The 15,134-nt window shown below is 37.4% G+C and overlaps 1 protein-coding gene and 1 long non-coding RNA gene across 5 annotated transcripts in view; one reads left to right on the forward strand and one right to left on the reverse strand.

The window, feature by feature from the left end:
* VCL (vinculin) overlaps window positions 1-15,134 on the forward strand; it is a 109,745-nt gene that overhangs the window by 64,116 nt on the left and 30,495 nt on the right. For 2 of the 4 annotated variants that reach the window (XM_028480844.2, XM_028480845.2), the window contains exons 7-11: window positions 5,475-5,568; window positions 6,792-6,939; window positions 10,031-10,184; window positions 11,024-11,199; window positions 13,583-13,773. In XM_028480844.2, coding sequence (XP_028336645.1) covers window positions 5,475-5,568; window positions 6,792-6,939; window positions 10,031-10,184; window positions 11,024-11,199; window positions 13,583-13,773 — 763 coding nt within the window. The remainder of the gene's footprint in view (window positions 1-5,474; window positions 5,569-6,791; window positions 6,940-10,030; window positions 10,185-11,023; window positions 11,200-13,582; window positions 13,774-15,134) is intronic. The other 2 variants (XM_024132160.3, XM_024132161.3) reach the window with 1 other exon arrangement.
* Window positions 7,339-15,134, reverse strand: part of LOC114484465 (uncharacterized) — a 14,389-nt gene continuing 6,593 nt past the window's right edge. The window contains exon 2 of the long non-coding RNA XR_003677382.2: window positions 7,339-8,297. This is a non-coding gene — a long non-coding RNA (uncharacterized lncRNA). The remainder of the gene's footprint in view (window positions 8,298-15,134) is intronic.

Below are 15,134 nucleotides of genomic sequence, written 5' to 3' on the forward strand. Positions count from 1 at the left end.
TGTGCTCCCAATGCAGGAGGCCCGGGTTCAATCCCTGGTCAGGGAAATAGATTCCATATGCATGCTGCAACTAAGAGTTCACATGCCACAACTAAGGAGCCAGCGAGCCACAACTAAGACCTGGCACAACCAAATAAACAAACAAACAAATAAATATTGAAAAAAATGCTATAAAAGGATATGTGTGACACAGCTCACTCTCATCCCCATCCCTATCCACTCTACCTCCCTTACCCTCTAAGAGTAATTGTTTTTATTAGTTGCAAGAATGTTTAGAAAAAATTTTACCCTGAAAATGGAAATTGGTAACTAGGGTTTGGTTATGTTTCAGTTTAGTAGCATTATTCATCTTTCATTGCTCAACTGTAAGCAGTGAATTAATCAGACCTTGTGTCTGTCTGTGACCCCTGGGTTCCCATTCTGTTTAATACATACGATATCTTTTACCTCCTCTCACCCCTACCAATAAAGAATTAACTTTGTCTTACCATACTTGTTTCATGCTTCCCCACTGGTGCAGTTTTCTCCTGGAAAGTGATGGTTCCTCTAGAAAAGTGGGGGAAGAAAGTAAGTGGAAAAAATTCTTGGTAAAAGTGCGTCTTGCCGAATAAGTTAAGATTTTAAAGAGGCAATGCAATAGGTGATTATTTTACATTTTATACCTACATTCAAATGGCAGATTTACAAATTTCTAAGTACTTTGACTTTAAACACTTCATTTTATTTTGAAAATAAAAAATTTCCCCTCCTAAATCAACAATCATAATGATTATTAAAAACTATTTTAGCATTTTTCCTGGGAATACATTATGAGACAAAAGAATTTGGGGTTTAAACACAGTTCTAATTTTACCCTTTGTAAATTTAGCAATCTATATTTAATCTCTTTTTTTTTGGTATTTATATTACTTGTATCTTGATGCATGCTGAGAATAAAGAGGAAGTGAAAAAAATTTAAAAAGCGTTTCATTGCTAAGAATTTTTGAACCCTATGTAGGTGTTCCTGTAACTGCATCTTGAGTCATTAGATAGTATTATTCAGAATTCGTCCCTGTGGTGTGTCTCCTCCCACGGTGGGCCTAGGTTGGTGGTGGGTAAATGTAGTGAGTGACTCAGATGTCTTGCACAGATTACTCTAGTCTACCAAAGAAGGAAATACTGGTTAGAACATGCGATACTATAATAACTTGCCTTTACTGCAGACCATGGAGGATTTAAGGGTTGATTTTTATTTCAGTTTTGAAAAAAATATGGTTATATATGAGCTTTTTATGAGTCTTTTAGTATTCTGTTATGCAGAGTTAGTTTTAGTATTCTAGTATGCAGCTAATACAACAAAGGATTTATCTTTTGGAGTTTGAGATAAATAGTTAATTTAGGCATTTATAATATTTTATCCTCCCCCCCCAGCCAAAGGAGAAAAGCCCGACATGTTACAGGAATTGACATTTCCCTTCTGATCCAAGTGATCTTTTAGTTGGTATAACTGATTGCGTGTGCATAGGTGGCACAGAAACACTGAGAAGGTATTCTTGGAGATGAGGAACTGATGCCTGGGAGGGTAGCTTGCCTGAAGGCTCAGGGCTAGATGACTTTCTCTCCAAGGTTAAATGTAGTTTATAAGATTTTGTTCTACGGCCCAATTTATCTTTCCAAAAACATCTTTGTTTAAAACACGGACTTGGGCTTCCCTGGTGGCGCAGTGGTTGGGAGTCCACCTGCCGATGCAGGGGACGCGGGTTCATGCCCTGGTCCGGGAAGATCCCATATGCCGCGGAGCGGCTGGGCCCGTGAGCCATGGCCACTGAGCCTGCGCTCCACAACGGGAGAGGCCACAACAGTGAGAGGCCCGCATACCGAAAAAAAAAAAAACAAAAAACCACGGACTTGAGGGTAGAAATGTGGTCAGGAATGGGCCGGAGTGGGAAGGGTGGGGGTGGGAGGTGTTAGTGGAAAAGGGAGAGTAGCTTGGGCAGTGAATGAGAGGAGGTCCTTAGTCCCAAATTTAAAATTTTCAAGAGCCTGGGAACGCAGAAGCTCACTTTCCCTACCGCAGTTCCTCTTGATCGTCTGTGGGAGGAACTCAGTGGTTCTTGGTATTATTCAGTGTTCTTTAGGTCTGACTTTATATTAAATTTCAGAAGTGTTTCGGTTCCTGGAAAAGCGTGTAAAAAGGCGTCTTTTAGGTTGTCCTTCTGACTTTTGGTATATGTGACAGTGTGCCAAGGCACTATGGTTTTTCTCATTTAAAACCTGAACTCATCAGAGTTTTACAGTAAAAGGGACCAGAGCAGGAGGGTATCAGGTCCCTGACAGCTGTCCCCAAAGCTACATGACTAGATCTGGTCTTTTTTATATTCACTCTTTAAAAACAAGAACAACAACAACAACAAAAACAGAGAAGAGATTGGTGGAGACTTTTCTTGTTCCCAAATTTGAGATTTTACAGAGAACAGTACTTAATGAGGATACAGTTTTTTTCTCTTCTATTTCATACCCAGAGTGTATTCTGAGTACTTAGACCTACATGACAAGGTTTAACAAAAAGCTTTATGGCACATAGTGTAGTTGACCCCAGAGTTATGATTATTTTTACCCTTTATAAATATATCTCAAAATTGCTTCTTAGTCCTAGTTGTTCATTGAATTTGTTTATATTATAGCCGGTGTTAGTATACTTCTTTTGTTGCTTATGTCAGAATTCTGTCAATTCCTTAACAAACACTGCCCTTCAAAAGAAATTCTTAGGAGATTCTTAGACCAAAATATTTGTTCCCATAGACATTTTTGCTTTTAATAGATATGACATTAAAAGGTATTGTGTTTAAATGATTCTTTACAATTTGCTGTATTCCAGAAAGAATTTAAGGTGGCCCTCTCAGTGACTGTTTTAAATCTCCAAAATTGTCTAAAATTCATGCCATTAAAAACTTTGGTAACTAATTGAAATTCCCAGTGTAAAAATGCAGCTTCATTGCAAATTTGCCATTGATTATTTTTAGGAGAAAATGAGCATCTCTTAATGTTAAGTTCTTGATATTCTCACATCTCATACTCAGGACTAAATTAGTCACATCCTGAGAATCAGATTCTTTCCTTGAAGCACGGTGACCACGCTTTATTAGGGAGAAAAAAGCAGTGACTTTTGAGGATACTGAATAGAGCAAAACCAGTTTTTCTATTGTGTTTCAAATCATTTTGGGGCAGTGGAGAATAAAAGCAGTTATTTAGGTTAGTGAGGATTATGAATTTGATTTATAGAGCTAATTTTCTGGGCAGTATTAACCAAGCCAGAATTGGCAAGGCAAAAGATTTGCTGACTACTGTAAAAGGTTAGTGGAATCTTTGGCAACGCTCTTTGGTAAAAGAAAAAAATTCTTGAATTTCATCTAATAGAAAATAATGAGGTTTGAGATCAAACTGTGTTTCTATGACTGAGCCCCTTAATTTATAAAATTAAATTACATTAAAAATTGAAGTTCAATGAAGCAATGAGGGAAAAAATGCCTAAGATAGAACCTAACATGTAGGAAGTGCTCAGTTAAGATTAGTTTCCTAACTAGTAGCCTTTAATGCTAGAATAGACACTGAAAAATTTCTGATCTTTGTTTCCCCTTGAATTGAGATTTTTGAAATGTAAGTATCTATTGTTTTTTTTCACTGAAAATATGTGTATTAGAGAAATGGTTATTAATAGATTTTAAATTAAGTATTTTTACATGGCTATAATTTCTCTTCTTCAGAGTGTGCACAATACTTCCTAGGTGAGAGATCATGAATTTTTTTTTTTTAATCTGTATCTAGACAAAGTCCTATAACTTGTATTAGACCTTAAAGGCTATCCGACTCTCTGAGATTGGGTGTTGCCTGCGACGCTCTTTAAAAAGATATTGATTTGGGCCTTGCTAATTTGGAATTAAGCTAAAGTTGACTTTTGAAGACAAGGTTTGCTGTACAGATTAATTTGAACTAGATGAAGGAAGAGCAAATATTTAAACCATTTGAGAATCAAAGCACTTAAAAAATGCCACTTGTCTACTTACAGTACTAATTACAGACGGATTTTGAAATAGATCCTCTTATGACTGCCTTTTATTGATAGATAGCTATCATAATTTCATATAACTTGATAATAAAAATATTTTCTTTCCATTTTTTCAGTAATTTAGTTCACTTCTTTTCAGTTGCCATGGCTGAGAATTTGTTATTTAGAGCCTTAGATAGCCAAATCTGTATCTGTTTAGATGGGGAAAGAGGGAGTCCCAAGCTGAGAGTCCTGTAATTTGAATAAGTACTTTGGAAAAGCTGGGGTCAGGCTGCTGACCTTAAGCCTAATTATGAGTGCTCCCAATGCATTTTGGTGCTGCTGCTGGGTTTTGTTTGAATTGGAAGTGGGGATGCTCCTAGTGCACCCATGTGGAAAACTGGTGGCACCACACCTTGAAGAACCCCGGTTTGCAGGACTGGAAATTGAAAAAAAGGTAGGGATTTAAGGCATTGCCTAGAGTTTCAGAGGTTAACTCTGTGCTTGGATGGATGGACTCTGTAAGAGCCAGTTTCCTAAGCGAAAGGGAGAGAGGCTGTCTTTTAAGGTGTTAAATAGACTTAAGAGATGGCCAGTCTGTCAGTTGTGAGGATGGGTACATGCATATTTGTTATATTGTTTTCTGTATATCTATTTACTTAAAAAACTTTATTAAAATATATGTATATTTTAAAAGTGATTAGTCTGTTGTTTGGACTTCTCATGCTATATCCTGGGAGATTTTATGCTAGTTTTATGCAAGTCATTATGAATCCTGATTGTAAACAATAAATTGAGACCCACTTATTTTATCCTGCCTCTTCTTCCAGGTTAGGGACGGTAAGGGAACTAAGGATGAGGAGTGGCAGGGAAGGCCCGAAAGACACTTCTTTCTTGTATTACATTTAGTGGTTTATTTGTGGAATTAAAACTAAATTGCTAGATTAAAATTTTCAGTTTTCTTCCAACCAGTAATTCCAGGTTTGTCAGATTAAACATAGTGAAACATCAAGCAGTGTGTGTATATTTCAAAACAAGATGTAGAAGAACTGTGGTTTGTGGTGCCACATGCTAATGAGGCTTCCCTGAAGCCCGGAGAGCTTTGGCAGGGCTGCAGTAGATGATTGTTGACTAGTGGAAAGGCTGATAATGAGGCATGTGACAAGAGGGCTTTTTCCGACTGAAGACATTGAACATCTTTTGGCTTGAGCAGTTTTACCAGTTTTCACAGTTTAGCAATAGGGAGACTAGGAAACAGAATTAACTGAAGATTTGCATGCAAGATGCTGCATTTTGACAGAAATAAGCGTTATGGTGTGATGAGAATATTTTTAAGGCTGTTGTAGGACTACTGTAGCTATTGTATGTTAATGGTGTAACTTCTCTGTCTTACTTTGTATCATGGTATCTTAGTTTTTGCAAAGAAAATACTTGTGGTATTTTTCTTCAAAAGGACACTGAAGCCATGAAGAGAGCGTTGGCCTCCATAGACTCTAAACTGAACCAGGCTAAAGGTTGGCTCCGTGACCCCAGTGCCTCCCCAGGTAACCCTCTGGTTCTACTTTTCTGATAGATACAGCAAAAAGCTAAAAACCAGGCAAACAAAAGAAAAAGAAAAAAAAAAAAATCATTTCATAATCTCATAATCCTGAGATAACTACTGCAACATTTAGGGGCATACTCCATTCTCTGATAGTTTTGACTAATTGAAGTATTACTGGTCCTTAAAAGGATGAAGGGGGCTTCCCTGTTGGCACAGTGGTTGAGAGTCCACCTGCCGATGCAGGGGACATGGGTTCGTGCCCCGGTCCGGGAAGATCCCACATGCCGCGGAGCGGCTCGGCCCATGAGCCATGGCCACTGAGCCTGCGTATCCGGAGCCTGTGCTCTGCAACAGGAGAGGCCACAACAGTGAGAGGCCCGCGTACCACCAAAAAAAAAAAAAAAAAAAAAAAAAAAAAAAAAAAAAAAGGATGAAGGGCATAGACTACCTCTCATCACGGAGGAATAAAGCAAAGTGAACTGGGCATTCTTTGCCAAATTATTGGTTCACCCCTTCCCTGAATCAGAAAGGTAATTACTTTGAATGAAAGCTCTTCTTTTCTAGTTCCCATTGGGCAGATTTCCATTTACGTCAACAGAGTACTTAATTAAGCAGATGAAATGATGATGCTAATAAGAATTGGAAAGCAAAGTTGACTTGTATAAAGATAAGACCCAAATAGGTTATTGAGCTAGGCATTATGGATTTTCTAATCTAATATTTATTCAGTTTTAGATTAATATTTGAATGAATGTGAATAGCCTAATGGAGTTTAGAGGCGTTGAGTACTATTGAATTGTTAGAGCCTACTTTCATCATTCACATGCTTACCACAAACTGCTTATTATCTCCAGATGGGTATGGTTCCAAGGATCTTTTTGAGCAGTCTCTGTGGTTAAAACCTCACCCTATGGTTGTAAGGGCAGTGCTTGGCTATTAGCTATCAGATGTATTGCCTTCTATTCACTTGTCTTGTCATTTAAAATCATCCATTCCTTCATGAATGAAATGACTTGTAAAGCATCCTTTCTAAATAATTAATGGATCAACAATGTAGATAGTGAACAGCTCTCTCTCTGTCTCTTTTTTTTTTTTGGCTGCGCCACCTGGCTTGAGGAATCTCAGTTCCCCTACCAGGGATCGAACCCAGGCCACGGTAGTGAAAGCCTGGAATCCTAACCACTAGGCCACCAGGGAACTCCCTTGAAAATCTCTTTGTTTTAGGTGATGCTGGTGAACAGGCCATCAGGCAGATCTTAGATGAAGCTGGAAAAGTTGGTGAACTCTGTGCAGGCAAAGAACGCAGGGAGATCCTGGGAACCTGCAAAATGCTAGGGCAGATGACTGATCAAGTGGCTGACCTCCGAGCCAGGTAAAGTTCCTCTGCTCTCACCAGAGCAGTAGTGGTAACAGTTGGGATCTCGCTCCTGATGGAGTGATTCAGAAAGCAAGTTTCTGTGAATTTTACTGAGTTCTCTTTGGCTAATAGGTAACGTAGATATTATATTCTACTAATTCTTTTGAGATTGGAGTGAATTTTCCTTTTGTTGAACTTTTAAAATATGTACATGCCTTATCATAAAGTTGAAATTGAAATAGAAATCTGTTTTTTTAGTTTCTAGCCATAGGCTTATGAAAAATAAGGTGCATAGATATCTTTTATGAAGGCTGGGTAGAAAAAAAACATAAGGAGTAAAAACGTTGGAATTATTTCACGTGTCATTTTAAAAATCAGTTAAATAGATTATCCTCTACGTTGGTCATTTCTAGGCTCTTTTGAGTTTCTATTTCATCATTCTTCATTTGGTTTTATAATTCTTTTACCTATCTCTTACCCACCTCAAGTCTTGGCTTTTAGGATCCACCCCCATTCCCCCAAATTAAATATGTATAGTTTGCTATTAAGAAAACTCAGTATAATATAGGTTTGTTTGGAACTCATACATATAGTTAATGAAGTTCTAAAAGATTCTCATCTTTATGGAATTTTATAGTATGGACATTGTGAAAAATTGAGGTATGATGACACACTAGTATAAATGAAATTTAATTTTGCTTCAAGGTTGTCATGAAACATCTTGAGATAATTGGAATACAGTATAGGGTCTCCCTACAAACTAAGGCTTCAGGAACACGCCTTGACGTGTTGCACACCATTACACCAGGCCTCAAATGTATTAACATAATGGACTTAAGAATATAGTTCTTAAAGGAGTGGTTCCTGACCTTTTCTGGACCAAGGTCATTTTTATAATTTGATGAAAGCCATTAATCTCTACCTAAAAAGATACATATAAACATGCCCATACAATATTATATGTAATTTCCAGAGGTTTATGGATTCACTGTAGCCCTGGAAGCTCCACGGGCTTCAGGTTAAGAGCCTTTACCTTAAAGGGAAGAAGGAACAGCATAAATAAATGTGATCTCATTGAGTGCAGTGGGCCTTTTCTCTTGCTGTGAAGCAGTCTTCTCTGCCATGAGCATGCCAAGAACTTTACAGAAAGGACAAAAAAGAAGTTCTGTTCCCATTTGGAGAAATGCCAATGCAGTTTGACAAGATTCTTGGCTCTTCTAATTTCTCACTGCTGGCTCTTTTGTCTGCAGCCTTTTCACAGTGTGGTAGACAGTTTTCATTTGGAATTCTCAAATACACAGTTGTATGTATTTAGAGAAAGATGAATCTGAGCAAGAGAACGAGGTAGTTGCTGTACAGGATCGACCATAAATCTGTAAAGAGAAAAGGTTGGAACAGTGAGGAGCCCCAATGGGCCTGCTTCACACTGGAGTCTGCAATAGTCTTTCACAATGAAAGATTACAAAGCTGTCTCCTTGTTATCCTTTCTTAAATATGCCTAGCTTTCTAACAGCTTAGTGGCTGAAACTCAGTAACAATTTCCTCTTTGGTATTCTTCTGTTCAGTCACCTAGAGTTTCTAGGGTTGTAAGTATATATTTTCCCCTCCATGGTACTCAAACTTTTTATTTTGAATGAAAAATTATGCAGCCCATAAATATTTTTACTTTTTCACAGTTGGACTCTTATACCAACAGTGTTCCTCATAATGAATTACTAGATTTGAAGGAAAAAAGCAAATTAAAACATAAAAAGTATATTTCCAAGTCTTAGACTCCTCTGCCATGTAAAAGGGAGGTGTCAAGTACAAGTAAAAGGTATATATATATATATATATATATATACACACACACATATATATATATATACCTTTTATATACCTGGCAATAAATATTATTGAGTTCACTACCTCAAATATTGGTATACATGAAAAAATATAAATTTAAAAAGAGTATAGATATATGAATGACAAACCCATACTATTATTAAGGGAAGCAAAGATGTTTTGTAGTTTATCCTAAAATCAGAAGCTCAGGTTATGATGATCAGCCATTCCATTCAACCAAATGATAAAGTTGCCACCCCTATCTTTGAGTTTACCAGGCTGGGTGGATTCAAAAATATGAGTATAAAAAGATGGCAAATCTTACTTTGCTATGACCTGGGAAGTCTCTTACAAAGGGAAAACAAATTTCTACTAACTCACATCATTTTTTTGTAGTAGTAGCATACCACTTCTGAGAGAGGAAAATAGTGAAATTAGTTCTTTAGGAACATGATGAGAAATAACGGTTTCTTGTCCCTGTGTGCCCTTTTCCCTCAGTACTATCTGGTTTTGATACTTATAGATTGCATAGGAGTGGAAGGTAGATATTTAAGATTACCATTAGGTTATGATAATGACAATTCTGTAATAACAGTAGTTACATATGTGTATTGCTTTATTGCCAGAATATTTTCAAGTATTTCTTTTTGCTTGACGCCACTCTGTTTGATAAGCAGGGCCAATATTATTACCTATCCACCCCTCATTTTCTAAGTTAGAAAACTGAAGCCCAAGGAAGTTAAACATTGTACCCAGGGTTCCTCAGGTAGCAGGAGCCAGGATTTGAACAGAGATCTACTTGGTCCCAGTGTGGTGTGCTTTCAGTAGCACTATGCGTGCTGCCTCCTGAAACATTTTCAATGTATACTTGCCCATAAATAAGATAATCTAATGGGCTGTTTATTTCTAAAGCATACATACTATGGTAAAAAAACCCTCCATAGCAATAAGGTCACAAGCACATTTCCCCCCGAAGATTAGGTTTGATTATGTAATCACCACCAAGAGGAAAATCATTATTATCAAAATGTGCAAGTCTGGTCTTTAAAGTGGTTATGCAGTTCCTTGAAGCTACTGTGTATTATTTTTAAGAGCAAAGGAGGAATTAGATGGTTTGGGTGTTTTGCTTTGTCTCTCTCTGTGTTTCCTTGTGTTATCGCAGATTTATTAGAAAAGGAAAAGGACAAACGTGTTAGCAAAAGAACATATACTGTGCTTTTAGTAATATTTTGCCATTAAGAATTTGAGAGAGTACAACAGCAGCAACTATCTGTTTGAGCAGAGGACAAGGAGCCTCACCAGTGGCCATGCAGAAAGCCCAGCAAGTGTCTCAGGGTCTGGATGTGCTCACAGCAAAAGTGGAAAATGCAGCCCGCAAGCTGGAAGCCATGACCAACTCAAAGCAGAGCATTGCGAAGAAAATTGATGCTGCTCAGGTAGCGATGATGATTTTTAGGAAGGGTGGGAAATAAAGGAGAAAGAGAAATGTTCCATAAATATACTGTATCCCTCTCCCCCTAATTTTCTATGGGTGTTTCTAAGTGATGACTGATACACAGTAGTTGCCAGTGTTAACACGTCCCCTACCACCACGGGCTTAAGGCTAATGTTTATCCATATTTTGAAATGGAGATCTTAATTTTGAATACTTCAGTTAGTTAAAAGTAAGCATTCTGAGTACCATTCTCCTAGCTCCTGATGGAGATTACAGTATGTTAAACCTGTTCTTCGTCTCAGAATTCACAACTGTGTTTGGTCATAGCAATGTAAAAGGGTTAAAGCTTTCTGATATTACTCTACTGTAAAATGATTTTCAAGAATTTCATGAAGAAACATAAATGTTTAAGAAACTGAAGAATTAATAAGGTGTGATTAATTCAAAGATAAAGCTCATGAAGATATTTTATCCTAATGAGAAAGAAAAAAATCATTTTTAAAAAGATGAAGGGGGACTTCCCTGGAGGTCCAGTGGTTAGGACTCTGAGCTTCCACTGCAGGGGGCGTGGGTTCGATCCCTGGTCTGGGAACTAGGATCCTGCATGCCACACATGCAAATATTAATATCTCTATAAATAAATAAATAAATAGCTGAAGGATTGATTTGGTTTTGCCTGAGTAAGAACTGATGTAAAATAATAAGGATCAGCATTATAAAATCAATTGCTGGTATGCCTTATGATTACTTTTGAAATATTTCTGATGGCTTTGTTAAGTTTAGTAAAATTGGTTCATGAGTAGATCACAGTGTGCTTCTTTTCTATTTCTGTGTGTGTAGAATTGGCTTGCAGATCCAAATGGTGGACCAGAAGGAGAAGAACAGATTCGAGGGGCTTTGGCTGAAGCTCGGAAAATAGCGGAATTATGTGATGATCCTAAAGAGAGAGATGACATTCTACGTTCTCTTGGAGAAATATCTGCTCTGACTTCTAAATTAGCAGATCTACGAAGACAGTATGTATTTAATCAATTAAATTGTCCTTTAATCTCTCTCTTTTTCCCCCTAAGCACATATATAGTTGAAATTTATAGGTTAAATGCACATATGATACTCTTCCATTGTCTTCTTATTGATTCTGTGTGACGTGGTGAGGGAAGATATTTTTAAATTAATAATTTTAGGGGGCTTCCCTGGTGGCGCAGTGGTTGAGAGTCCGCCTGCCGATGCAGGGGACGCGGGTTCGTGCCCCGGTCCGGGAAGATCCCACATGCCGCGGAGCGGGTGGGCCCGTGAGCCATGGCCACTGAGCTTGTGCGTCCGGAGCCTGTGCTCCGCAACGGGAGAGGCCACAACAGTGAGAGGCCCGCGTACCACAAAAAAAAAAAAGAAAAAAAAATTTTAGGATACTAAGAACTATTTTTTTAAAAAATATTTTTAAGAGATGTATTTTTTTTGAGATCTATTCTTTAAAAATTTATTTATTTATTTATTTATTTTTTTGGCTGCACCGGGTCTTCGTTGCTGCATGTGGGATCTTTAGCTGCAGCATGCGAACTCTTAGTTGCGGCATGAAGGATCTAGTTCCTTGACCAGGGATTGAACCCGGACCCCCTGCATTGGGAGCACAGAGTCTTAGCCACTGGACCACCAGGGAAATCCCTGAGATCCATTTTTTTAAATTTCTAAGCTAGGACGTACTACTAAACCATGTTTGTGACTTGTCTGTTTCCCAGGCATATGAGGAAAATAACTTTTGTGGCTAGCTATGAAAAGCTGTGTGTGTGTGTGTGTGTGTGTGTGTGTGTGTGTGTGTGTGTGTCGGGGTGGGATGGGGAGGCATAAGAAGATACTTTCTTCCTTGACCAGCAGTGTTACTTCTTATGTAGCAATTATAAAAGATCCTTAAATATGACATCCTCACTGCAGGTTCTTCTCTTAAGGGGATTTTTTTTTTTTAATCGGTGAGACAGATAAGGCTTTCATAGCATCTACACTGATTGCATAGAAAAGAAGTGTCACTCTCTCCTTTTGAAAGATATTTTTCTGTCTTAATAAAAAAACAACTGCATCATATGCTAAAAGAACATTAAAAAAGTGTACAATGGCAAAAGTAAGAGTTGCTTCTCTCCCACCTCAGTCCTCCAGTCACTTCTCCAGGAATAACCATAGTCAAGTATCTTGTGAGATTCGACTTTTCATTTAACTTGTGTATTTCACTCCCTGTTCTTCCACAGGAGAGTGCCTAACCTTTTTCCAAAGAGGTACTTTAGAGTCCTTTCAAATCTTATATTGGCTAAGAGACCAACGTTAGCTAAGAAAGCAAACTGCTGCCTCAGACCTTGAAATAGGAATGAGTGGGAGCAGGGTGGACATACTTTAGGCAGGAGGTTGTGGTGATAGAGAGCAGCTTAAGTAATAGCTCAAGTTTGATTCTATATCAAGCTCAATCATTTGGGCGGTCACTATTTTATACCCCAAATATAAAATTATGTAGGTGGGAAAATGTATAATTGGACAATTGTAAAATAATATATATCTATAAATTTTGTTCTCTGTTCATTAATATTAGCTAATTAATATAGTCTTTACATTTTTACTAGATTTAAAAATACTCAGAGGAGGAAACTATGTTCTCAGGATCCTAACACAAGTCCATATACATAGCAGGCACTCATTACTGTTTCTTAATGATTAAAAAAGAATTAATGATAATAGTGATAACAGCAGACCAAGTTTGGTCACATGCCATCATTACTTATTCCTATTTATCTATCTATCTATCTATCTATCTATCTATCTATCTATCTATCTGTCTGTCTGTCTGCCTGCCTAAAACTTCCTGGAAGCAGAAGTAGCTATGATCAGAACCATAGTAATTACCTTCTTTGTCCTGCTTTATAATGGAGAAAGTATGAAAGTTTAGAATTATAAAGGAACTCTTAAGATAGTCTCTAAATTAGTCATTCTGTCAGGTAGACTAATATTTGCATTTTTATCAGTGAGCCAGATATGATTATCCTGAAGTTTACTTTTCTATGACCTAGTGGACTTGAGATATAAAATGAGTCAGACTTGAGATGGCAGGCTCAGAGGTCAGCTAACCTAGTGATGACTGATTGAGCTCAGCTTACCAAATGGTTGAGCTTGGTTGAGCCAGACTGACCAAACTCATATTTAACTACAACCTATTTAACTGTCTTAACAAGGCAAAACAATCAGAATTTATATTATTAATTTCTTATTTAAGGGTCAAATAGATAAATCCCTCTCCTTTCAAACCAAGTTAATAATAATCATTAGCAGTTTGTCATCTCATTAGCATTTGTATTAGCAATTAAGTCATCTCAATGTAAAGAGTGTCTTTGTGTGACAGGATGGCTGTTTTTTTCTCTGCAGGGGAAAAGGAGATTCCCCAGAGGCCCGAGCATTGGCCAAACAGGTGGCCACTGCCCTACAGAACTTGCAGACCAAAACCAACAAGGCTGTGGCCAACAGCAGACCTGCCAAAGCAGCTGTCCACCTTGAGGGCAAGATTGAGCAGGCACAGCGGTGGATTGATAATCCCACAGTGGATGACCGGGGAGTTGGTAAGGTCATCACTGCACTTAATCCTCATTAAACTTGTTTCAGTGAAGATAAGCAAGTTGTTGATAGAGATCCTGTATCATCTGTAACTAGGTACAGAAGGGGTTCTTTAGCCACTGGTGAGTAAGTCATTCCACAGTGTGACTCCGTCTCCAAATGTAGGCAATAAATTTCCTGTGATTTAATCAAGAAGTATTAATAAATAAATGATTTTGCTGCAGGCAAATAGAAAAGTCCTCAGGTTGCAGTTGAAACTTTGAGCTAATTATTTCCAGTCTACGTATACTTTCATTCTGTTGTATTTCTGTTATTACAGTCGTTAGTAAGTTCACAGTTAAATATAATATTTGAAAATAAGTAAAAGACACTTAACTACCAAGGTTGTTTTCAGTTGTGAGGGCTCCTGTATCACACAATCACCTGTAGAATTGATAACCTACAATTTTGATTTTTGAGAGATTTTAGGAATGCATCTATAAGAATTTAGGTTGTATTATGATAGCAAGCCTGTTGAAGCTGAAAGATCTATTTAGTTCATTTTCTGTATTCACTGGAAAAAGATAAAATTTTTAATTGGTTATTCCCAGTGTTGGGGAATCAGGCAGACATATAATTTACTGGTGGAGGAATAAATTGGTACAAATTTTCTGAGTGGCAATTTGGAATTATATGTCAAGAGCTTTGAAAAAGTTCATACCCATTGACTCAGCGATTTGACTTACAGGAATTTATTCTAAAAATAATTAGAGATGTTTCTAAGGAGTTACATATGAGAATATGTAAGTAGCATAAATATTTAATAATATTAACAATTATGGTTCATATGATAAAATGTTGCATAGATTTTAGATCATGATTTTTGAATAATATTTAATGATGTAGAAAAATGCTCACGTTAAATAAAAAGAAGCAAGGAATAAAAGTTAATGTATAGTATGATCCCGGTTTTGTAAAAGAGAAATGTATGTATGTATAGGAGCATGCAATGCATTCAAAAAGACTGGAAGGAAATGTTCAAATATATCAGTCTCCAAGTGATGGGATTATGGGTGGTTTATATTTTTTTACGTTTTATATATTTCCCCAGTTTTTTGTCTTGATAGGGGAAAAAACCCCACTAACCCCACTAAATGTATTTTTTTTTTAACATCTTTTTTGGAGTATAATTGCTTTACAATGGTGTGTTAGTTTCTGCTTTATAACAAAGTGAGTCAGTTATACATATACATATGTTCCCATATCTCTTCCCTCTTGCATATCCCTCCCTCCCACCCTCCCTATCCCACCCCTCTAGGTGGTCACAAAGCACCGAGCTGATCTCCCTGTGCCATGCGGCTGCTTCCCACTAGCTATCTATATTTTA

Source organism: Physeter macrocephalus, chromosome 20 (assembly GCF_002837175.3).
Source record: "Physeter macrocephalus isolate SW-GA chromosome 20, ASM283717v5, whole genome shotgun sequence".
In the NCBI taxonomy this organism is placed as follows: domain Eukaryota; kingdom Metazoa; phylum Chordata; class Mammalia; order Artiodactyla; family Physeteridae; genus Physeter; species Physeter macrocephalus.